The sequence below is a fragment of the Scyliorhinus torazame genome, chromosome 22 (assembly GCF_047496885.1).
Source record: "Scyliorhinus torazame isolate Kashiwa2021f chromosome 22, sScyTor2.1, whole genome shotgun sequence".
Classification (NCBI taxonomy): Eukaryota; Metazoa; Chordata; class Chondrichthyes; order Carcharhiniformes; family Scyliorhinidae; genus Scyliorhinus; species Scyliorhinus torazame.
Window position 1 is genome coordinate 63,076,910 of NC_092728.1, and position 24,274 is coordinate 63,101,183.

At 46.0% G+C, this 24,274-nt stretch overlaps 1 protein-coding gene across 3 annotated transcripts in view; it reads left to right on the top strand.

Annotated features, from left to right (window-relative positions):
* LOC140399093 (astrotactin-2-like) overlaps positions 1-24,274 on the top strand; it is a 2,178,011-nt gene that overhangs the window by 836,874 nt on the left and 1,316,863 nt on the right. For all 3 annotated transcript variants that reach the window (XM_072488234.1, XM_072488235.1, XM_072488236.1), the window contains one exon: positions 13,989-14,093. In XM_072488234.1, the coding sequence (XP_072344335.1) occupies positions 13,989-14,093 (105 nt within the window). The remainder of the gene's footprint in view (positions 1-13,988; positions 14,094-24,274) is intronic.

Sequence of the window (24,274 nt, forward strand, 5' to 3'; positions counted from 1 at the left end):
AAGCATTCAGTGTCGTAACTGCAAATTTATAACAATCTTTACCATTTTTAAATCAGTTTGATTTTAATAATATACAGACTGACGTCTTTTTGTTTGGTTCGCCTATTTGTCAGTGCTTGTTACTACACTTAGTTTGCATATTTTCATTTTCTATTTTCAAAGTAAACCTGTCTGCAGTGGGACTGTCTGAAAAGTGTCAAAACAAATGCGAAGGCTTCTGGTTTAAAGTTTTTTAATCATCAAATCTGTATGATTCACCTCAGTGTCACTGGTATAACAGCATAAAACAGTAGGAGCACCATGGACCATACGCCCACTCAAGTCTGTTCTGCCATTCAATAAGATTATGGTTGAGCCTCAATCTCAGGCTCACTTTCCATCCTATCCCCCTAGCCCTTGATTCCCTTCATGGCCAAAACAAATCTATCAATCTCAGTCTTGTATCCGCACATCAGCTGAACATCCACAGCCCCCCTGGGTAGAGAATTCAAAGATTCACAACCTTCTAACTGAACATTTATCTCCTCATCCTAGTCATAAGTGGATGACTCCTTATCCTGAGCTGTGGCCCCGAGTCCCCCTAGCCATGGCAAACAGCTTTTCATCATCTGCCTTGTCAGGCTCGCTGAGAATTTTCTATTGCCTGCTTCAAACACCAGGAGCCTTAGGACTGCAGTGTGCTCATCCAGGCGATGGGCCAGCTATGGACTGTGTCAATCAACACAGTTTTGGATTCAAGTCAGTACAACTGTGCAGCGTAATTTAGATCTGGGCCGGGATTCTCCCTTACCCAGCGGGGCGAGGGGTCCCGGCGGGATGGAGTGGCGGGAACCACTCTGGCGTCGGACCGCCCCAAAGGTGCAGATTTCTCCGCACCTTTAGGGGTCAAGTCCTCACCTTGAGGGGCTAGCGCCGCGCCGGAGTGGTTGGCACGCCGCCGGCCGGCAGGATAGGCCTTTGATGCCACGCCAGCCGGGGCCAAAAGGATTTAGCCGGCCGGCGGAAGTCCGCGCATGCGCGGGAGCATCAGCGGATGCTGACGGCATCCTCGCGCATGCGCAGAAGGGGGTGTCTCTTACGCGTCGGCCATGGTGAAGGCTGTGGCCGAGGCGGAGAGAAAAGAGTGCCCCCACGGCACAGGCCCGCCCGCAGATCGGTGGGCCCCGATCGCGGGCCAGGCCAACGTGGGGGCACCCCCGGGGCCAGATCGCCCCGCGCACACCCCAGGATCCTGGAGCCTGCCCGCGCCGCCTTGTCCCGCCAGTAAGCGAGGTGGTTTGATTCTCGCCGGCGGGACAGGTATTCCAGCAGCGGGACTTCGGCCCATCGTGGGCTGGAGAATCGCCGGGGGGGGTGGCGCCGACCCGCACGGCGCGATTCCCGCCCCCTCGGAATATCCGGTGCCGGAATTCGGCAACCGGCGTGGCCAGGATTCATGCCAGCCCCCGGCGATTTTCCGACCCGGCGGAGGGTCAGAGAACCCCACCCCTGAAGTCTCCCCCCTCCCCACACACATACATACACACACATGCCCAGGATTTGTGCTATGTTCGCCTCACAATTGCAATGCAAAGAAAAACGTTAACATCCGGGACACGTGAGCACCGTGAAAACCTATTTGGCGCTGCTCAATGTCAACAGAAAATTTACAGGATAGTGAGATCTCAGCTACGATTACCAGGGCCAGGATTCTCCTCTACCCGGCGGGGCGGGTGGTTCCGGTGGGATGGAGTGGCGTGAACCACTCCGGCGTCGGGCCGCCCCAAAGGTGTGGATTTCTCCGCACCTTTAGGGCCAAGCCCTCACCTTGAGGGGCTAGGCCCGCGCCGGAATGGTTGGCGTGCAATCTTTGGACTTAAATCTCCCGAGCTCCTGCCAGCATGTTTAGTGGCAGGCATGAGGGGGTGGGGGTGGAGGTGGGAATAATATGGTGGGTGAACCTGAAATCGGTTTCACGCCAATTTTAATTTACAGCCTGGCCCTCCCCATGGAATGTGGGCATCTTGGGACTGCCCAGCTGGCACACTGGCACTGCCCCCCTTGCTGGGTGCCAGTGAAAGGGTGCCCGGGTGCCATGGTGGCACCACCAAGGGTCAGGACCCGAGGGGGGTCATGCCATGAAAAGAGGGTGGAGGAGGGGTTTGAAATGTGTATGGCAGGTAAGTTGGGGCCTCCGGGAGGTTGTGGGGGTGACGAATGACGAATGGGGGTCTTTGAAGGGGGAGCCTGTAAGGGGGTGTGGGAGGGCCTGAAGAGGTGGGAGCCCCAGGGACCCCAGAGCTATTTTTTTGTACGAGAATGAACATACAGCGGGAAATGTTGACTCCAACCAAGAATCGACACACTTTAAGTATGATAGCAAGCACTAAGTTGTTCAGTACAGTCAATACTGATGAACATACCAGAGTTGATTCTTTTTACTTCTTCTACTTAATCTTTCCGAGCAACACTCTGTTAGACTATTTGTATTCAGCCGTCTTGAGGGAGCAGTTCACGCTGGTTGATTGCCCCAGAGTGATTTCACTCCTTCTCATTCTCTGCATGTGTTACACGACGGCAAACTCTTGTGACCCACACTGAACCTACTAGATGGTTGTTTTAAACATTGCAGGTGGTGCTTTGCGTTAAATCACCGGGGATGTGGGCTACAGAATGACAGCAGTGTGTTTCTTTGTTGTAGAAGTACCTGCTTGAACATACCCGGGACCATAAAACAGGTCAGGAAGCTAAGAGTGCTTTTGTTTCCAGTGTTTCACCTGTGGCAGGAAAGGCTACATTACCCTAATACCTAGCAATTAATCATTCTTGTATTGATGTGTCCAGAGGGCTTGTTTCGACTGCAAGAAATGCTTATTTTAAGCAGATCTCTGTTTGGTGCTTGAGGCGGAGATAACTCAAGCTTGACATTTGTAAAATAGGGGACTTGCACAGCCATCACTTATTAGCTCCTTTGCTAAGTGCCCCGCATAGCAAGCATGTCACTGGAAGCTGCATGAACTAAATCCTTGTGTTCCTGGAAATAATTAGCATTAATTGGTCTTATTAACTGTAAACACTGGAGCTTGATTTACTGACATGTCAAGCATTCCATTAAAAAATAAAATGTCCAATTAATAATATGTTTGGCTTTCAAATCAGTTTGGCACAGATCATTATATGATTTTTCAATCATCCCTGCAGCAACTTAACTAAAGGTGAAGTGATCAGATTGCACAAGCCCTTGTCAATCTGAACTTAATTTAAGAATAATCCATCACGTGTAACTTGCTGAATCTTATTTAGTTTTTTTATCACAAGATTTCTTGAGTTCTCTGTCTGTTAAGCATTCTGGACCATGCATTGTTGCTAATGTTGTCCTGTGACCGGTTATGAGTTTTCCTGTCAGTTTTGTTCGGTTGGCGTGCAATTTTCTTTCTCTCCCTGATGGAAGGGCTTGTCCAAAACTGGGAGCATGCCTGGAAGGGCATGAACATTAAGCTGTCCTCACTCTTGTGCCCTATCCTCACCCTGCTTTCCCTCCAAGGGAACATCAGAAACATTGGGCTGGATTCTCCGATTCTGCGGCTATGTCTGCAGGATCCGTCTGGTCTTACGAAAAAAAGTCTGCGCCGCCCCTGCACTGATGCTCCGCTCGGTGGTGGATTAGCAGCCACACAACATAAAACCCCCGACTTTATCTGCTTATATGGATGCAGAATTGGCAGGTCCGTGGCCTGCGGCAGACACGCCGTACAACATGGCACCGGCCGCGCACGGACCCAGCCTGCCAAACTCTGCCCCCCGCTGAAAACCCCCCTTCGCACCCCCCGGACCACCCCCACCAATCCCTCCAGCCCCTGCAGAAGCCCCCTCCTGCCAGAGGAATGGCTCCCCCCCTCCGACTGTGGCGGCACTGGACGCAGTCCTCAGCCGCCAAGCGAGATCCCCGAAAAATGAGAGGAGATGCACCCCACGCCATCGGGGACTCGTCCCATCGGGATGAAGCATTGGGGAAGGGCCTCAGGTCATGTCCTGAAGCCATCCCGACAGCTTGCCTGAAGGGACAGAGCATCAGTAAAACGCCGCCGCCCCCGATTCCGGCATAACATTGAATTCTCCGGTCAATTGACGAACGCGATTTCGTCTTCGGCAACGGGAGAATCCAGCCCATTGCTTCTATTCAACAATGTCAGAGGAATTGTACCAACAAGTACAGTATCTTCAGTAAAGACCTATGATCGATCTACAATTGATATCCTCACGTTCAGTTGCAGAACAAATTTTCTTCCCTTCCAAACAGCAGTCAATGCTATTTGTCACCTCAATCATCCAAAGACAATGGGCGGGATTCTCCGTTCCCGCCGCACCAGTTTTTTGGTGCGGCGCACACCCACCGCTGGCGGGATTCTCCATCTTGCCAGCCGGCCAGTGGGGTTTCCCATTTGGAGCACCCCCATACAATCGGGAAATTCCCAGGCGTGGGTGTGCTGCCAGCGCAACGGAGAATCCTGACAGCAGAGAATCCAGCCCATGTCTGAAGTCGGTTTGGATTCTGTTTGAAACCCTCGTAATTGGCAATCATGAAATGTTTAAGATGATGCCGGAGAAGTGGTCGCTTTGGTGTGATGCTGGATGGTGTCTGATGTAGGTGGAACAGTCCCTCAGCCTGAGGCATTGTCTTAAACAAGGGGGGAAATAATGTCCAGCTACCTATTTTTGTTTGCAGTCCATTTGTTGAATTATTCCAGTGTTTCCCGGTCTTGTACCGACATCCCAGATCCATATACTGAGGCCTCTCCTGATGATAGTGGTGGCCGATCTTCAATTCCCCATTCAGCTTATTTTTTTTAAATTTTAGAGTACCCAATTAGTTTTTTCCAATTAAGGGGCAACTTAGCGTGGCCAATCCACCTAACCTGCATATCTTTGGGTTGTGAGGGTGAATCCCATGCTGACATGGGGAGAATATGCAAACTCCACACAGACAGTGACCCGGGGCTGGGATCGAACCCAGGTCCTTAGCACTGTAGGCAGCAGTGCTAACCACTGCGCCGCCGTGCCGCCCGATCTCTATTCAGCGCAGTCTCAGCCCTTGCACTCTGAGGAGATACTGAGTAAAACATCGAAGACCTGCTCGTTGTTTCCTCATCAGATGCATGGCAAATCAGAAAGAGTTCTTCTGGTGCAACTTTACACATCTCCTGTCAGCGAGCTAAGAAGATGATTCACAAGAGTATGGGAGCAGACCTTCTACTCCACTCTCTTCAGCCTACCAGCTGTATGACCTGGGAAAAGGAGAGTTCAATTATTGTCAGTTCATGTAACTTTCTTTCTTAGAAACATACATAGAAATAGAAGCAGGAGTAGGCCATTCGGCCCTTTGACACTGCTCGACCATTCATTATGATCATGCCTGATCATCCAATTCAATACCCTGATCCCGCCTTCCCTCCTGTATCCCTTGGTGGTCTGTATGTCATTCCCACAAATGTTTTTTTGCCCTTGGTGTTTCTTAACTCGACCCATACAGATTCCACATCATCTGTGTTAATATCTTTACTCAATATTGTATCAAAATCTTCTTTCGTCAACCTTGCAACTGCACGTCCTTTGCTTTTCTGCCTGTCCTTCCTAAACACATGTTTAGTTCCCATCCTTGGTCACCTTGGAGCAATGTCTCCGTTATCCCAACTGTATTATATCTGTGCAACTAATTCATCCATTTTATTTTGAATGCTTCAAGCATTCAGGTACAAGACCTTAAGGCTAATCTTTTTAATGTACCTTGTCCCATCCCGACTGTTTTTTCACTGAGTCCTTATCTGATTCTGGCCCTATCTTGATTTCTCCATTATTTTTCTTATTCTCCTTGCCGTCTTTTTCTCTTTATTCTTGATTCCCCCTGCTCTGAATCCTTGCATAGGTTCCTACCCCCCGCCATATTAGTTTAACCCTCCTCAACCACTTTAGCCAGTACACCCCAAGGACGTCAGTCCTGGTCCTGCCCAGGTGTAACTTGTCCAGTTTGTACTGGCCCCACCTCCGCCAGAACCGAAACCAATGCCCAGGAATCCGAAACCCCCACCCCTCCCCCAGCACACGCCCACCACCTTTTCAGCCACGTACTCCTTCTGTATATCCTGCTGTTTCTACTCTGACTAGCACATGGCACTGATAGTAATCATGAGATAACGACCTTTGAGGTTCTACTTTTCACCTTGCTTCCTAGCTCCCTGTATTTTGTTTTTAGGACCTCATGACGGAACATTCTAGTGTGCATTCTCACTGAACTTCTGATTTCTTCCCTGCTTTTCCAGGGTAGGACGAGTGTGTTGAACATCAGCAGCTCTGTGACGGTTGGCCAATGCTGTGGCTATGTGAGCATGATTTTTTACAGAAATATAAATCAGAACTAAGACATGGTTAAATGTTTCATCCAAAGTTGGATTTAAAAAATCCATGGTCTCTGACTTGAGAGGAATGCTCCAAGGCGCATTGAAATAACTATTATTTAAAGTATCCTCCCTTTGTGTCACAGTGTTTGCACTCTCCTTTTGTCTATAGTCAAAAAGGACCCTATGGTTTAGCTAACAAATAGTCTAAAGCAAGCTCTTGCTGTCTTTGTTTGTCACCTCAGCTGAAAGATTGCTCCGGTCCTCCTGCAGTGCAATCAACAAGGCACCTAGGAACCCAGTTTTGAAGGTTGGCAAGTTTGACAAGATAATGAGACAGGAGGGGCATTTTGCATCTTACTGAGAGAAACTCTATGTGACTCCAATGCACTGCACAGTTGGACCTTTCCAGGTTTGCAGTACAACCAATCAGGCAAGGATCTGTTCCCGACAAACTCATACACAATACGGAGACATCAATTGTTTCTTGGTATCTTGCATTGTCAGTGATTGCTTGTAGATTGTAAGGAATCATAGAATCCCTACAGTGCAGAAGGAGGCCATTCGGCCCATCGAGTTTGCACCTACCCTCTGAAAGAGCACCCCACGCAGTCCCACTTCCCCGCTCCAACCTCGTAAACCCACCTAACCTTTGGACACTAAGGGGCAATTTTAGCATGACCAACAAACCTAACCTGCACAACTTTGGACTGTGGGAGGAAACCCGAAAGCACCAGGAGGAAACCCACGCAGGCACGGGAAGAATGTGCAAACACCGAACAGCCATCCAAGGTGGGAATTGAACCCGGGTCCCTGTGCCGTGAGCTTGTTGTTTCAATAGTTTGTTTGAAGCGATATGACAAAAATATAATTCTCGCATTCTGGCCATGCTAATCTTAAAAATAAAGAGACGACACATTTTCTAAGTTGCTTCGATATTGTGTTTTAAGAGGACGACGGTTAAGTCAGGGAATCCATAATTGCCTTGCCTCCTTTCCCTTTTGCAAATGATTGCTTCTCTTTCAGAGGGCCAAAGGGAAAAGAGGGACTTGTTTTCTTCATTACCAACTATCACTCTCAGTGCCCAGGAGAAATCAGTTTCTGGTGATCACTGGGTTTCGAGTTTAACCTTGTCATGTTGGATATTGCAGTTTCTAGCTGCCCCCGCTCCCACGCCATTGCCATCCACACGCACTGCCAATTTTAAGGCTTGTCCAATTGGTCAGTTTCTAGCCGGTTGCTCGTTAACATGGGCCTCCAGCACAAAATTGGCCCTTATTTGGCAACATCACCCCTACAGGAGTGAGATGATTGTTGTGGGAGCAGGAAAATAACATGCGGGGCAGGAGATGAAGATTATTTGAAGTTGGATTTGAGGAACATGTTTAAGTGAATCGGAGGGGGGGGGGGAGAGATTTTCCCTGTGCCTAGTTGTGCCATACCAGACACGAGAATGCTTGATACAGACACCGGGCGATGTGCATTTGAAACTGACATTCCTCATCTTAATGAGCAGAAAGCAAGTGTTGAGATTTTGTAACGTTGCCCATATTATTTGTTGCAGGACCTTTTCCTTGTTATCGTCTCACTGTGCCCAGTATAGATTCCCAGAATAAAAATCTTTCCTCGTCATGGATATAAGCAGTTAGAACTGTGCAGCAGTTGAGCTCTATTGGCTCGCCCTTCCACTTTCAATCCTGTCATGAGAGAGTACCTTTAAGAAATGGATGTTTAAGCAATGTACCTTTAAGAAATGGAGCTGATCATATTACTGAAGAGATGTCAGAGGGTTGGGGGGGGGGGGGAGGGGGGGAAGCTGAGCTCACTTCAGCTTTTTGAGTTACAGTTTGAGAACGCAGCTGGGAGTGTCTGTGTGTTTTGCTGTGAGCTGCAGGAAGAAACACAGAGCTGGTCTTTTGGAGTTATCTTTGAAGTAATGGGTGTTAAGATATTCAGTGTTTGTTTTAAAAGGGTTAACTTGAGTTCATAGAATAAACATTGTTTTGTTTTAAAAACCACTTGTCCATTTCTGCTGTATCACACCTGGAGAGTACGCCGTGTGCTTCCCACACCACAATCTATTAAAAGTTGTGGGTCGGTTGAACTCCATGAAACACTTGGGGTTCTGAATACTCGGACCCATAACAACTGGGGGTTCGAGGGGGATAAAAGTCTATCAATTAGATTGGCTTAACGAACTTAAAGACAGTGAGGGGCAAGCATATTGTGGTCGCTTTTCAGGTGTGGTATTTTAGTTTAAGTGGGGAGTGTGTTATGGACAATGGCTCTTTCAGAGGCTCTGGAGTTTTTGGGGGTGGACACGGTAACACGCAATATCTTACGGACAGAGACTAAAAGCAGACTGTTAGATTTGGCAAAAGCATTGCAGTTAACATTGCCTGGCAAAATGCAAAAAGATGAGGTACTTACCGCGGCAGCTGAGCATTTAAATTTGTCTGAGATGCATTCTGACTCATTAGAAATGGCAAAGCTCCAGTTGCAGATTAAGCAATTTGAACATGAAAAAGAATTACAGCAGCTTGAATATGCAATGAGAGAAAAAGAAAAGGAGAGCGAAGAAAGAAACAAAGAAAGAGATAGAGAAGAAAGGGAAAAAGAGAGAGAGTTTGAACTTCATAAAATTGCTATGAAACATGAAAATCAGTTAAAATTGGCAGACGCAAAGGGAAACATACAGTTGGATGAGATTGATGAGGATAGTGAGACAGAGCGTCATAGTCAAAGACGCGGTGGGGATCTATTTAAATATGTCCAAGCATTGCCAAGGTTTGATGAGAAGGAAGTAGAAGCCTTTTTCATTTCATTTGAGAAGGTAGCTAAACAAATGAAATGGCCACAGGACATGTGGGTATTACTGATTCAAGCAAAGCTGGTAGGTAGAGCTAGTGAAGTGTTTGCATCACTGCAGGAGGAGGTATCTGGAACGTATGAGAAGGTGAAAAAAATCCATCTTAGGTGCATATGAGCTAGTGCCTGAAGCTTACAGACAAAGGTTTAGAAATTTAAGGAAAGAATTTGGTCAAACATACATGGAGTTTGAAAGGCTCAACACAGAGTAATTTTGAGAGGTGGATAAGGGCTTTGAAAATAGACCAAACGTATGAAGCTCTCAGAGAAATTATACTTTTGGAGGAGTTTAAAAATTCAATTCCTGATGAAGTGAGAACTCGTGGAAGAGCAGAGGGTTAAAACTGCGAGATTAGCAGCAGAAATGGCAGAGATTATGAATTAGTTCATAAATCAAGGCTTGGTTTCCGCCATCAGTTTAAGTTGGTGAGGGATAAAAACTGGCGACATCAGAAATACTCAAGTGGAAAAGGTAAAGGTGATCTGATGGGAGATACTAAAGAGAGTGTGCCTCAGATTAAAAAAGAAATCCAGGAGGGTGGAAGAGAAATGAAAAGTTTCAAATGTTTTCACTGTAATAAACTAGGCCATGTAAAGTCACAGTGTTGGTGGTTGAAGAAAAGCACTGGGAAGGTTGATGTGGTAAAACAGGATAAGACAGTGGGGTTTGTTAGAGTGGTAAAGGTAAGCCCAAGGGAAGCGAAGGAGGTGCAAACGATTGTACCGCCTGTTCAAGAAGTAATTGATAAGAAGGTGCCAGGTGTCTTTAAAGAATTTACTTGTGTGGGTAAAGTTCACTCATGTGTATCAGGAGGAGCAGGTAAAGAAGTCACAATTTTAAGAGATACAGGAGCTAGTCAATCTTTAATGGTAAGAGATGAGGAATTATGTAGTTTGGGAAGAATGTTGCCAGAAAAGGTGGTAATATGTGGAATTCAGGGTGAGAGGAGTAGCGTTCGATTATATGAGGTAAGGTTGGAAAGTCCAGTGAAGAGTGGTGAAGTGGTAGTAGGAGTAATAGAGAAACTATCTTGTCCAGGAATACAGTTTATCTTGGGTAATGATATGGCTGGATCGCAGGTGGGAGCGATGCCTACTGTGGTTGATAAGCCAGTGGAAAATCAGACAACTGAAGTGTTGAAGGATGAATATCATGGGAATTTTCCGGATTGTGTAGTAACAAGGTCGCAAAGTCATAGGTTAAAACAAGAGGAGAAATCAAAGAGTGAAGATGAAGTTGAAGTGCAATTTTCAGAAATGATTTTTGATCAAATAGTTGAAAAAGAACAAGAACAGGTGGAGGATGAGGTGGATATTCTTAGTTCAGGAAAATTGGCGGAGTAACAACAGAAAGATGTAGAAATAAAACGTATATATCAGAAAGCATATACGGAAGAGGAATCTGAGAGTATACCAGAGTGTTATTACCGTAAAAGTGATGGCTTGATGAGAAAATGGAGACCTGTACATATGCAGGCGGATGAAAAGTGGGCAGAAGTTCAAGTAGTATTGCCGGTAGGGTATAGAAAGGAGGTGTTGCGAGTGGCACATGAGGTACCAGTGGGAGGTCATTTGGGAATAAGGAAAACTCAAGCTAAAATCCAGAAACATTTTTATTGGCCTGGACGACATAAAGATGGAGTTAAACTTTGTCAATCATGTCACACATGTCAAGTGATAGGAAAACCTCAAGCAGTGATAAAACCAGTGCCCTTAATACCCATTCCAGCATTTGAGGAACCTTTTACAAGGGTCCTAATTGATTGTGTAGGACCGCTTCCTAAAACAAAAAGTGGGAATCAATATCTTTTGACTGTAATGGATGTGTCTACTAGGTTTCCAGAGGCCGTTCCAGTCCGTAATATTACAGCTAAAAAGATTGTGGAGGAGTTACTTAAATTCTTTACTAGATATGGACTACCCACAGAAATTCAATCGGATCAAGCATCAAATTTTACCGCAAAGTTATTCAAAGAAGTTATGGATAGCTTAGGAATAAAACAATTTAAATCAACTGCATACCATCCAGAATCGCAGGGAGCGTCAGAAAGATGGCATCAGACATTAAAGACAATGTTTAGGGCTTATTGTCAAGATTATCCAGAGGATTGGGATAAAGGAATTCCATTCGTACTGTTTGCAATTCGGGATGCACCTAATGAGTCAACCAAATTTAGTCCTTTTGAACTAATTTTTGATCATGAGGTAAGAGGACCACTTAAATTGATTAATGAAAAATTGGTGGGTGATAAATAGGAAATTACACTATTGGATTGCATGACAAATTTTAGGGAATGATTAAATAGAGCAGGTGAATTGGCTAGACAACATTTAAAAGTTGCACAAAATTGAGGAAACGGGTAGCGGACAAGAAATCCAAAGTTCGTAGTTTTGCCAGTTTAGATAAAGTTTTAGTGTTGTTACCAGTGGTAGGTGAGCGTTTAAAAGCTAGCTTTTGTGGACCGTATCAGATTGAAAGGAAATTAAGTGAGGTGAATTATGTGGCAAAAACACCAGATGGAAGGAAGACTCATCGAGTGTGTCATGTGAATATGCTTAAAAGGTACTTTGAAAGGGAAGGAGAGAAAAAGGAGGTTTTAATGATTCTAACTCAGTGATGAACCAAATCCAGATGATTGTGAATTTGACATACCTCAAATTAAATTGGAAAATGAGGATGTTCTTAAAAATTGGGATGAATTGTTAAGTTACCTTCCAAAGGAAAAATGAACTGACCTGAAAGAGTTATTGATATCACATGAGCAAGTTTGTAGAGATAAATTGGGAAATACTAAAATGGCTATACATGATGTAGATGTGGGAAATGTTGTTCCTATCAAACAACATCCACATCGACTTATTCCTTTAAAATTGGCACAGGTTAACAAAGAGATTGAGAGTATGCTTAAGAATGGCATAATTGAAGTGGGTTGCGGCCAATGGAGCTCACCCATAGTGATGGTACCTAAACCAGACGCTACCCAATGGTTGTGTGTGGACTATAGAAAGGTGAATGCAGTTACAAGAATGGACTCTTATCCTATCCCACATTTGGAGGATTGCATTGAGAAAGTGGAACAATTCGCTTTTATTTCCAAATTGGATTTACTTAAAGGTCACTGGCAGGTACCTTTATCCGAAAGGGCGAAGGAGATTTCAGCTTTTGTGATTCCAAATGGTATATACCAATTCAAAGTTATGCCATTTGGCATGAAAAACGCCCCAGCCACATTTCAACGGTTAACTTATACAGTTGTTTCAGGATTACCCAATTGTGCGGTATATATCGACGATCTTGTAGTTTTCAGCCAGACATGGAAAGAACATTTAAACCATCTTGTGGAGTTATTCAATCGAGTTCAGGAGGCGGGTTTGGTGATAAACCTAGTCAAAAGTGAATTTGGAAAAGCCCAAGTCACTTTCCTTGGCCATATAATCGGACAGGGTCGATTGGTCCCACGGGATATGAAAACGAAAGTTATTGGGGAGTTTCCGATACCCTCGACACGACGGGAAATAATTTGATTTCTTGGCATGAGTGGATTTGATCGAACATTTGTGCAAGAGTTTTGTAGCATGATTGCTCCACTGATGGACTTGCTGAAGAAACGTTAAAAAATGTCAATGGACAGCAGAGTTTCAACATGCATTTGACTGCCTGAAAGCTGTGGGAACCGATGCTCCTGTATTGGAGAATTGCAAGGGACTCTGTGATCAGATTGAACTGAAGTATCTAACTTTAAAGAGAAATACCGAGGCGTAGATGAATGGATGGATCGTGCAGAGACTTTCTTGTTCAAAGAGAATGTCAATCGAGAAGGATTTCGGTTGGAGGAAGAACGGGGCAAAAACTGGACTACATTATTATACCTGTTTGCGTGTACTGTTGTTTTTGAACCGGTCAAGGTTTTTACTGAGTGCATTTCTTAATTGATGGTGCAAAGGTGCAAAATTAAACCATCTTGAAGTTGATGGTTTTGTTTTTTTTCTTGGGGGGAGGTGTCATGTACCTTTAAGAAATGGATGTTTAAGCAATGTACCTTTTAAGAAATGGATCTGATCATATTACTAAAGTGATGTCAGAGGGTGGGGGGAGCTGAGCTCACTTCTGCTTTTTGAGTTTCAGTTTGAGAACGCAGCTGGGAGTGTCTGTGTGTTTTGCTGTGAGCTACAGGACGAAACACACAGCTGGTCTGTTGATTTCTGCAATCCAAAGGCTATAAATATATTGAATGTAACCTAATGTGCTCCTATTTTTGAAGGTTTGAAGTCTTTTGGATGTTTAAAGGAACAGTTTGTAGGATTATTTAGTGTTGTAGTCTTTTGGGGTTATCTTTGGAGTAATGGGTGTTAAGATATTCAATGTTTGTTTTAAAAGAGTTAACTTGAGTTCATAGAATAAACATTGTTTTGTTTTAAAAACCACTTGTCCAGTTCTGCTGTATCACACCTGGAGAGTACGCCGTGTGCTTCCCACAGCACAATCTATTAAAAGTTGTGGGTTGTTTGAACTCCATGAAACACTTTGGGGTTCTGTAAACCCGGACCCATAACAATCCCTGCACTTTAAAAATCCAAGGTTACAGTTAACCAAATGCCATTTTATGATTTGCCTCGATTCTCCTTTCTGCTTCACTCTTGGTGACGATTTGGCTTCTGGGCCTTGACTTTTTGCCATCTTCCTGAACTCAACAAAAGGAGGTAATTTAGCTATTGCAGGTCAAGTAGCCGTGTCTTTTTTTTTTCTAGGTGTCAGTGGAATCCTAAGAGCAGAAGAGGATTCTGGTACAGAAGCAGATGATGAGACACATCTCACCTTTTACTCGGAACATAGAGGCAGGCGAAGAAGCAAAGGTATTTAGATCATCGACATGTCTTGGTCAACTTGTGAAATTGCAGCCAGGAATGCGAGTGGTGGTCAAATTCATGATTTTTAACTTAATTTAGCACGTATAGGGGTGCAGTAAGTTTTCAATTCAGACTGCCATGAAAGTTAAACGTTTGCCCAAGTCTCTGTTTCTATCTCCGGGTGGAACACAAACCTAGATCGGAATTGTCCATCCTTGTTCGCAGCTGGGATTGTCTGCTGCTGCTGAAAGTGCCAAATTTTCCATTCTCTCTCGCAACGGGTCCCGCCACAGACGAGGCCGGAGAATCCTGCCCCCTGTGCTGACTGCAACTCATCGCTGATATGTGGCAATTCAAAATTAGCAAATTTCAGAATAGTCCTGTCTTTTTCATCAAATTGATTTGTGGAAAACAATAAAGAAATGTCAGTCTAGGTTTTTATGAGCACTTTATGCTGAAGTACACTTAAATGTTTTTGCAGATTCTGGTGTTGTACTAGCTTGAGCTAAACTGGTTTGAACTTATTGCAAATAGTACGCCGCTCAACATTGCCACTGTAATATTAACCAGGGTGATTAATTCTACGGTGTTTTTGAATTGGCCTTCTAAGGAGGCCAACAGGTCTCCAAGGAAAACATGAAGGAAGACAAGTCAATAAGAGGGAAGGGAAATTCAGAATGTTGGAGATGGAAGTTAAACAAGCTGGTGTTAATTGTAAACACGAAGGGCAGAATTCTCCGTCGTGCCGTATCATATTTCTGGTGCGGCGCGCTCCCAGGATTCTCCGTCTCACCAGCCGGCCAATGGGGTTTCCCACTGTGGGCAGCCCCACACCGTTGGGAAATCTCCAGGCTGCCTGCGCAACGGAGAATCCCAACAGTGGATAATCCAGCCCTTAGTGTCTTTTCTTCAGATCTACACAAGCACAAAATAATGGGTCCATGGCTCGTTGGGACATGTTCCACACTTGATAGACATCCACACGCACGTAGTACACTGCAGTTTTTGTTCATTGGGCAAAATCTTCCAGCTGTCCACGCCATTGGTGGGATCTTCTGGTTCCCCCCTATGGCGCCCCAGCACCACTGGTTTCCGGGTAGCGAGGAGTGGATTCCATGCAAAATCTCATTGCCCGCGGTGGGACCAGAAGACTCCACCACCGGGCAACGGCGGGTCGCTGAGAAACACATAGCAGGGAGGCCAGAGAATCCCGTCCTCTGTTTGAATGAAGGAAGCATTATATTCTGCTTTGACATTCTAGTTCTGTCTGAGGGCTAGATATGTTACCTAACATCCAGAATGACAACACCCCGTTCACAAAGGAGACCTTGAAATTCTAAGGCACTTTTTAGCTGGTATACAGACCGCCTGGAAGTTCTCCCATGGAATCCTAAACATTCCATTTGTTCGGAAAACAAAGGTAGTTTTAAGGGAATTAGATTTGTATTCATAAACATTAGAACTGAGGTATAATTTCAAATTAGTTTAATTTAACGTTTTTGTGACTGGAGGGTAGGACAGTGGCTAGCACTGTGGCTTCACAGCGTCAGGGTCCCAGGTTTGATTCCCCGCTGGGTCACTGTCTGTGCGGAGTCTGCACGTTCGTCCAGTGTCTGCATGTGTTTCCTCCAGGTGCTCCGGTTTCCTCTCAGTCCATAGACATGCAGGCTAGGTGGATTGGCCAAGCTAAATTACCCTTAGTGTCCAAAAAGGTTAGGAGGGGTTATTGGGTTACGGGGATAGGGTGGCTGTGAGGGCTTAAGTGGTTCGATGGGCCAAATGGCCTCCTTCTGCACTGTATGTACTCAGTTCTATCTTCTCTAAAACCCATAGTTAGATTCACGCTGGACAAAGGCATTTGTATGTATGGGGTTGGTTGAGTTCCAAATGTGTGTCTATTATGCTTAGAGATGGATATGGTATGATGAGTAAATAGGCCAGCAGAGGTATGTGCATTTAGCTTAGCAACTGGGGCCTTGTGAGGTTGAGACAATTTTTAGTTTTAGTTCAGTTAATTTGATTGAAGTTGGAGATAGGTAGTGAGACAGAAGGCAGCACTCAAAGCTTTGCTAGAAGCAGTTGGCCTAGAAGGCTAGAAAGGAAACTTCTCTCTCAGCTTTGCGAGAAGAAAAGCGAGAACATTGAATAATAGTTAAGAAAATGTGCAGAGACTTGGAGAGCAGCTATTTAAGGAGACTAGGGAAATGAAGAGAAGTTTCCAAGTGGTCTGATGTTAAACGTACTAGAACAGAGTCTTTTGTGCTGAAAAGAGACTTTGTGTTAATGAGACCATTGTTCCTCAAGAGATATACCTGTGTAATTATTAAGCTAAGGACTGAGTAAAGGCCTGTTGAACCATAATCCAATGTTTTAACATTTAACAAATGTTTTATTCTTATTATTAAAACTAATTAGTGGCGCTGTAACTCTATTTCTCCATGTTTTATAAAAAGAAAGAAAAGTTACGGCCTTTTGAGCCAGCGTTCAATTTGGGGACTTTCCCATCTGGTTATAACATCAGCTGAAATCATAACACATTTGTTAAATGTACTTTGTTTTGTGAAAAAGCAAATGATCTCTGACTTTCTGAACCTAAAATGGCAATTCACAACGGGAGTTTAGGAAATGTGCTGTTCAGCGAAATGGACAGATACAGAAATTCTAGGTTATATCACCACCGTGTGTTGATTTTTCTTAAAGTGTTACAAAGCGGAGGGAGAAAAGAAGCTTCAGGGTTCCTGCTGCTAAACTTCGTGAAAGTACTTGAGAATGACAGGGACCCCTGACACTGCACAAGTTATCGCCTTCAGTAGCGAGGAGAGAATTGTGTTTCTCCAAAACTCATAGCACTGCAGGGAATCAGTGAACAATAAACAAGACTGCCAACTTTGATGGATCTGCTTCTTCCTCACCTGGATACACTGGGGCCATTAAAAGGACCCCAACAATAATCCCACATGGAATCATTCAGTACACACTAGAGATCAAATCATTAACCTTCCTGAGCTGTTTGGTTCAGCTCTTCACTGGATCAACTCACTGACCCCATAAAGTACCAATAGGGAAGCCTAACATGTTTTTCATCAGATGCAACCTGGCATAGACTCATTTGGGGTCTGATTTACCCTTTCAAAGTCAATTGCAAGTGACAGACTTTCTTATCTATTAATGCAAATACCCCTGTGCTAAATGCTAATATGAATATCAACTTTTCACATCACAACTTGAACTAGCAGTGATCCACTTGTGAAATTTGAGGCCCTACTTGATGGCAATTAGCTTTAAGGAGCCACTTGCCCTGTGAGTAACCTCAGTTAATTTAAGATTGCCAGGCTGAAAATAAATTGTTTCTGGGAATTGCAGAGGAGGCAGCTGCGACTAAGGTGATCTGAATTAAGTTGGAAAGGCAAAGAAGCGGGCACGGTGGCACAATGGTTAGCACTGCTGCCTCACAGCACTAGGGATCCGGATTTGATTCCGACCTTCGGAGACTGTGTGGAGTTTGCACGTTCTCCCAGCGTCAGCATGGGTTTCCTCCGGGTGCTCTGGTATCCTCTCACAGTCAAAGATGTGCAGGTTCGGTGGACTGGTCATGCTAAAAGTCCCCTTTTAATGTCCAAAGATGTATGGGTTAGGTGATGTTGCGAGGATGGGATGGCAGATGGAGAATTTGATTTGATTTGATTTATTATTGTCACATGTATTAGTATACAGTGAAAAGTATTGTTTCTTTCATGCTGCACAAACAATGCATACCGTACATAGGGAAAGAAGGAGAGACTGCAGAATATAATGTTACAGTTATACCAAGGTGTAGAGAAAAGATCAACTTAATACGAGGTAGGTCCATTCAAAAGTCTGATAGCAGCAGGGAAGAAACTGTTCTTGAGTCGGTTGGTACTTGATGCAGACTCAATGGGCCGAATGGCCTCCTTCTGTACTGCAAAGATTCTATGATGACACTGGGCATTACCTCAAGTCGTGGTTCAGCATTACCTATCCTGAAGCTATCCAGGCACGAGAAATAGACAAATTATTATCAATGAGTCAATTGTCAACTAGATTGCTTCTGCTTATGACTATAAAAGAGGAAACATATTCTTTATTTGTCATTACTATGACAGCACTTGCCGTTATTATCCTCCATTCATGAAGTGTCTGAATTTCACTGAGATTGTTCATCCTCGGCCGTTGCTAATGTTATCTCAGGGGAAAAGAAACTTCCATGAAAGAGATACTGCAGTTTTGCCTCCCACCTTTCGGGAATACCAAAGAATTCACTTGTCCACCCCCTCACTCGGTGAGTATCGAACAAACCATGTGCTCATCACCCAACTCACTAAAACACTGCACCGGTGATGCAATATTCAGTGGCCCCACGTTGTCATTATAATAGTTCATTGTTTCAGCTGCTTTGATGTGGCAACTTCTTGCCAGGCTGGTATTTATTGTTGTCCCCCCCCACCTCTCCAGTTTCCCACGTTGAGGGTGGCAAGTCTCATTCTTGAACCGCTGTAGTTAATGTGAAGTTGCCACGCTACTGTTCGTCGGGGAGTTCCAGAATTTTTACATAATAATGGCGAAAGATCAGTGGCACAGTGACGAGCACTGCTGTCTCACAGTGCCAGAGATCTAGGTTCGATTCCAGCCTTGAGTGACTGTCTGCGTGGAGTTTGCACTTTCCTGCTGTGTCTGTGTGGGTTTCCTCCGGATGCTCCGGTTTCCTCCCACCGTCCAAAGATGTGCAGGTTAGGTGGATTGGCCATGCTAAATTGCCCCTTGGTTCCAACGATGTGCAGGTTAGGTGGGGTTATGGGGTTACAAGAATGGGGCCTAGGTAGGGTGGGTGCTCTTGTTGAGGGTGGGTGCTCTTTTTGAGGGTCGGTGCACTCGATTGGCCGAATAGCCTCCTTCTGCACTGTCGGGATTCTATGGTTCTCTCTGTCCAAGACAGGGAGCTGAGTTCCCTGCCATCGGTAGCAGAGCTCCCAATGCAGCAGTGAGTTCAGCATCAGACAACAAACAGGATAAGTGCTCTCCAATGCTCGAGTCCGTCACTGGTGGCGCCATCAAGGTTCGCACCCCACACCAACAGAAGGATGCAAGTGGGTTAATTTGGCCCATTTGCATCCTATTAATTGGCTGGGCATCATACACTCCAACCCTTGTGAATCTATAGTTCTCTGGGTCAGGATTCACATGGATGAGAATTGGTTCAGGTGTTTGCAAGTGTGACCCTGAAGTAATGCACCTTGCAGTGGGCCATGGGGGTAACTCTTTAAGGGAGTAATCCCCAAAGTTCATGCCCCACAATGCAAATACTGCCCAACAGACCCCCTCCCCAACCAGACACCCTCATAAGAGGGACACCATCAGAGACCCTCCAATTGCATAGACCTCAACCACCGACCCTCCCCCTCATTAGCGTTTCCCCCAATAGTGAGCCCCCAGGAGCCCCCACCAGAGATCCTCAATTACAGAGACGCCCGATAAGAGTCATGCGCAGCACCAGAAGCACCCCATAAGAGAGTCGAACTGCTTGGAAGTTCCCATTAGAAAGACCCCTGCCTGGAAGCCCCCCATGAGAGAGAGTTCTGCCTGGAAGTTGGAGAGCAGTTTAGACAGAGGCACTGAAAAAAATAGTGCTTTAATACTCACCCGTGTAATGCATCTGCTGGTTCAGGCAGAGAAAGCAGCACCTGTCAATTCCTGGAAAGAGAAAACCAGTCAGCTGGTTAAAACCCCCTCAGATCTTTGATCGACAAACACTTCATTTGTATAGATGTGAAATTGCTTTAACTCGGCTGTGATTGATAGCATCCACATGAACCCAGTCTCCTGGCTTTCTTAATTCATCTCCCTTCATGTTCGATTGGATTTTGCCAGTCAGCTGTGAAACTAACCACAATGTTTATAAACATCTAGCTATGATTGACAGCTCATAGACTACATCAAAGGCAGCTAAGTGCTTTCTGCGGAGAAAAAGAGGAAGTGAGAGCATTTAACTCTCTTTGATAACTCTTGCAGCAATTTCCTGTGGCTGGTTTGATTGGCCTCCAGCTAGCAGAACCATCTTCCTTCTGACCAAGTTTGATTCTAGCCACAACTAAAACATTTTGATGTCAAGGACAATCGCTTTCATCTTACCTCTGGAATTCAGCCATTGTAGCCCTGTTTAGACTAGGCTCTAATAGGGCCTGAGTGATCCTTGCTGAATCCAAACAAAGCAATATTTGGCAGTTTATTGATGGGTAATTGCTACATCATAGCACTATTAATGATTCCTTCCATTATTTTCTTGCCTACCCAGGAGAAAAGAGGCATTATCCTGCATTTTCTGTTTTTGTTTTGGATATTCCAAAATCCGCAGGTTTTTGCTTTTATTTGGCAATTGATTTTTTTTTTTTGAAAAGATTTTCCTGGGCAATTTTTCATATTTGTTGGGTGGATAACAATTTGCCGTTATACTGAAACAGCTTGGCTAGGACTTCAATGAGTTCAGGAGGCCGAGCTACTCAGTACCACCGCTAGGATATTGCCAGGGCCATTCACAGTCTTAAGTTCAGTTTCACATTTAACTTGGTTCTCACATTTTGAAAACATCAGGACAAAATGCTTGGTATGAATGGTGTGTCAATGATTAGATTTAGATTTATTGTCACGTGTACCGTGATGCAGTGAAAAGTATTGTTTTGCGTACAGTACAATCAGATTGTACCAGAATGAAAACACAGGACATGGGATAGGTATACAAAAAAATGCATAGATATAGACATCGGATGAAGCATACGGAGTGTAGTGCTACATAGCAGAGTAGATTCGTGGAGTGTGGAAGGGAAATTAACGAGTTGCCCACTTAGAAGCATGCTGGGAATGCTTGACTATATTTTAACACTGCTTTTGAACGGAAATAAGTAGGTCAGGTAACGTAAACAAAATACTGCCCAGTATTTTGGACTCGGCCTTATCATGATATCATGTTCTTCCAAAGGACAACAAAATGCGTACTCGAGTTGTTTTTAGCCAAGGGTAAGAACATACATACTACGTATTTCATCTTAAGTATTTCCAAGGTTTGTTTGATGAGGGCATGGCTGTTTGCTTCTGGAGCTGTTGTTGCAGACTATAAAGATATGTTTTCTTCAGTCTAATCTCAGAGTACTGTGGAATAGTCCTCTCCGCAAATATTGGGGGCTGTTTAGCACAGGGCTAAATCGCTGGCAGTGGCGCAACGAATGCCATGACGTCACGACGTGTGGCAACTGTGGATCCGCACACTTAAAGCGGCAATGTCCAGCCAAAACTCGATAATGCCTCCGCTGTGGCAGGATGGGCCACTACGCTGCCTGCTGTCGAGCAGCTCAACCTGCCAACGCTCCGCAATTCCGCCAGCCTCGCAGGGACGTGCGGACCATTCAGCCTCCATACACCGAGTCACACCCTGACGACATACAGACCGGTGATACCGACAACCGGGAACCCTTCCGCGTTGCGGTAATAGACAGAAATTGGATGTCCCCAAGTAGGACCCACCAGCCGATGCCAGTGCACAGCGTTAATCCAGGCGATGAATGGTGTGCCACCCTAACGGTCAACTGACCACCAATCACATTCCGCTTAGACACTGGTGCCTCCGCCAATCTCATTGCATGGTCAGCCTTCCAAACCTTGAAGGTCAAACCGCCAATTCGGCCACCCCACTGTCAGTTGGTCGATTACAACGGTAATGTTATCCCGGTCATGGGGTCCTGCCAGCTCGAGGTTGCACACAATTCATACACAACCACACTGTCTTTTGAGATAGTTGGATCTTCGAAGGACTCTCTGCTAGGCGCACAGGCATGCAAGATCCTTCACCTCGTTCAGCGGGTACACACTCTGTCTCCAGAAGGCACGTCCGATTTCGCGGATGCAGACTTTCGGGCGCAGCTCCACTCGCTCCTCGCCCACAACCAGGAGGTTTTCGAGGGCATGGGCACACTGCCTTACACTTACAGAATATGGCTCAAACCGGACGCCACCCCGGTCATTCACGCACCTCGTAGAGTCCCAGCACCACTCAAGGACCGCCTCAAGCAGCAGCTGCAGGATCTGCAGGGCCAAGGAGTGCTTTCCCAGGTCACGGAGCCTACGCCATGGGTCAGCTCCATGGTGTGCGTAAAAAAGCCCTCTGGCGAACTCCAAATCTGCATCGACCCGAAAGGCCTGAACAATAACATCAGGAGGGAACACTGCCCCATACCCAAACGGGAAGAAATCACGAGCGAAATGGCCCGGGCTAAAATTTTTACCAAACTTGATGCCTCAAAGGGTTTTTGGCAGATTCAGCTGGATCAGTCCAGCAGGAAACTGTGCACTTTCAACACTCCCTTTGGCAGATACTGCTACAATAGGATGCCGTTTGGCATCATCTCAGCATCCGAGGTGTTTCATCGAATCATGGAACAGGTGATGGAGGGCATCGAAGGGGTGCACGTCTATGTTGACGACGTCACCATCTGGTTCCCATAACAGCCTCCCTGAACAGGCGCCGGAATGTGGCGACTAGGGGCTTTTCACAGTAACTTCATTTGAAGCCTACTTGTGACAATAAGCGATTTTCATTTCATTTCACAGGAGCACATCAGTCGTCTCCAGCGTGTCTTTGCACGGATACGAGATCACGGCCTGCGCCTCAACCGAGCCAAGTTTTCTTTTGGCCAATCTGAGCTAAAGTTTCTGGGGGACCACATAGCCCGGTCAGGGGTGCGTCCGGATGACGACAAAGTGGCAGCTATTGCAGCCATGCCGCAGCCGGCGGACAAGAAGGCAGTGATACGCTTTCTCGGGATGGTCAACTTCCTGGGGAAATTTATTCCCAACCTTGCCTCGCACACAACGGCTCTTCGCCACCTGGTAAAGAAGACAACGGAATTCCAGTGGCTGCCCGCACACCAGAAGGAATGGGAGGAGCTCAAGATCAAGCTCACCACCGCCCCAGTATTGGCATTCTTCGACACTACTCGAGACACAAAGATCTCGACTGATGCCAGCCAGTCCGGCATTGGGGCGGTACTCCTGCAACGGGACGACACTGCATCATGGGCCTCGGTCGCCTATGCCTCGTGGGCCATGACCCCCACAGAACAGCGCTATGCGCAGATTGAAAAGGAGTGCCTGGGTTTGTTAACCGGCATCGACAAATTCCACGATTATGTGTCTGGTCTTCCGCAGTTCACTGTGGAGACCGACCATCACCCCCTGGTCGGCATCATACAAAAGGACCTCAACGAGATGACCCCTCGCCTCCAGCGCATTCTGGTCAAGCTCCGGAGGTACGACTTCCAACTTGGCTACATCCCAGGAAAGGACCTCATCATCGCGGATGCCCTGTCCAGAGCAGTGAACACACCGCCCGAATCGGAGGGGTTCGTTTGTCAGGTCGACGTACAAGTAGCCTTCACAACGGCCAATCTGCCGGCTACTGATGTAAGTCTGGCCCACATTCGCCGTGAGACTGCGGCTGACCCCCTTCTACACCGTGTGATGCGCCACATGACGGAAGGGTGCCTCAAGGTGCAGTGCCCACAATTCTACAATGTCCGGGACGACTTGGCCGTCATTGATGGTGTCCTCCTAAAGTTGGACCGGATTGTGATCCCACACAGCATGCACCGGCTTGTCCTCGAACAATTGCACGAAGGCCATCTCGGGGTTGAAAAGTGCTGGCGGAGGGCCCGAGAAGCTGTGTACTGGCCGGGCATCAGCGATGACATCGCCAACATGGTGCTCAACTGCCCCACCTGCCAATGGTTTCAACCGGCGCAACCCCCTGAGACGCTTCAACCCCATGAGTTGGTAACGTCCCCCTGGGCAAAGGTGGGTGTGGACCTTTTTCATGCGCTCGGCAGGGACTGCGTCATTATAATTGACTATTTTTCCAATTATCCGGAGGTCATATGCCTGCACGACTTGACATCATCAGCTGTAATCAGAGCATGTAAAGAAACCTTCGCTCGCCATGGCATTCCGCTTACCGTCATGTTGGACAATGGGCCCTGTTTTGGGAGCCAAGAATGGTCTTCTTTTGCCGCTTCATTCGGCTTCACACGCATGACGCCAGCCCTTTGCATCCCCAGTCGAATGGCAAGGCGGAAAAGGGCGTCCATATCGTTAAGCGGCTCCTCTGCAAGGCTGCTGATGCCGGA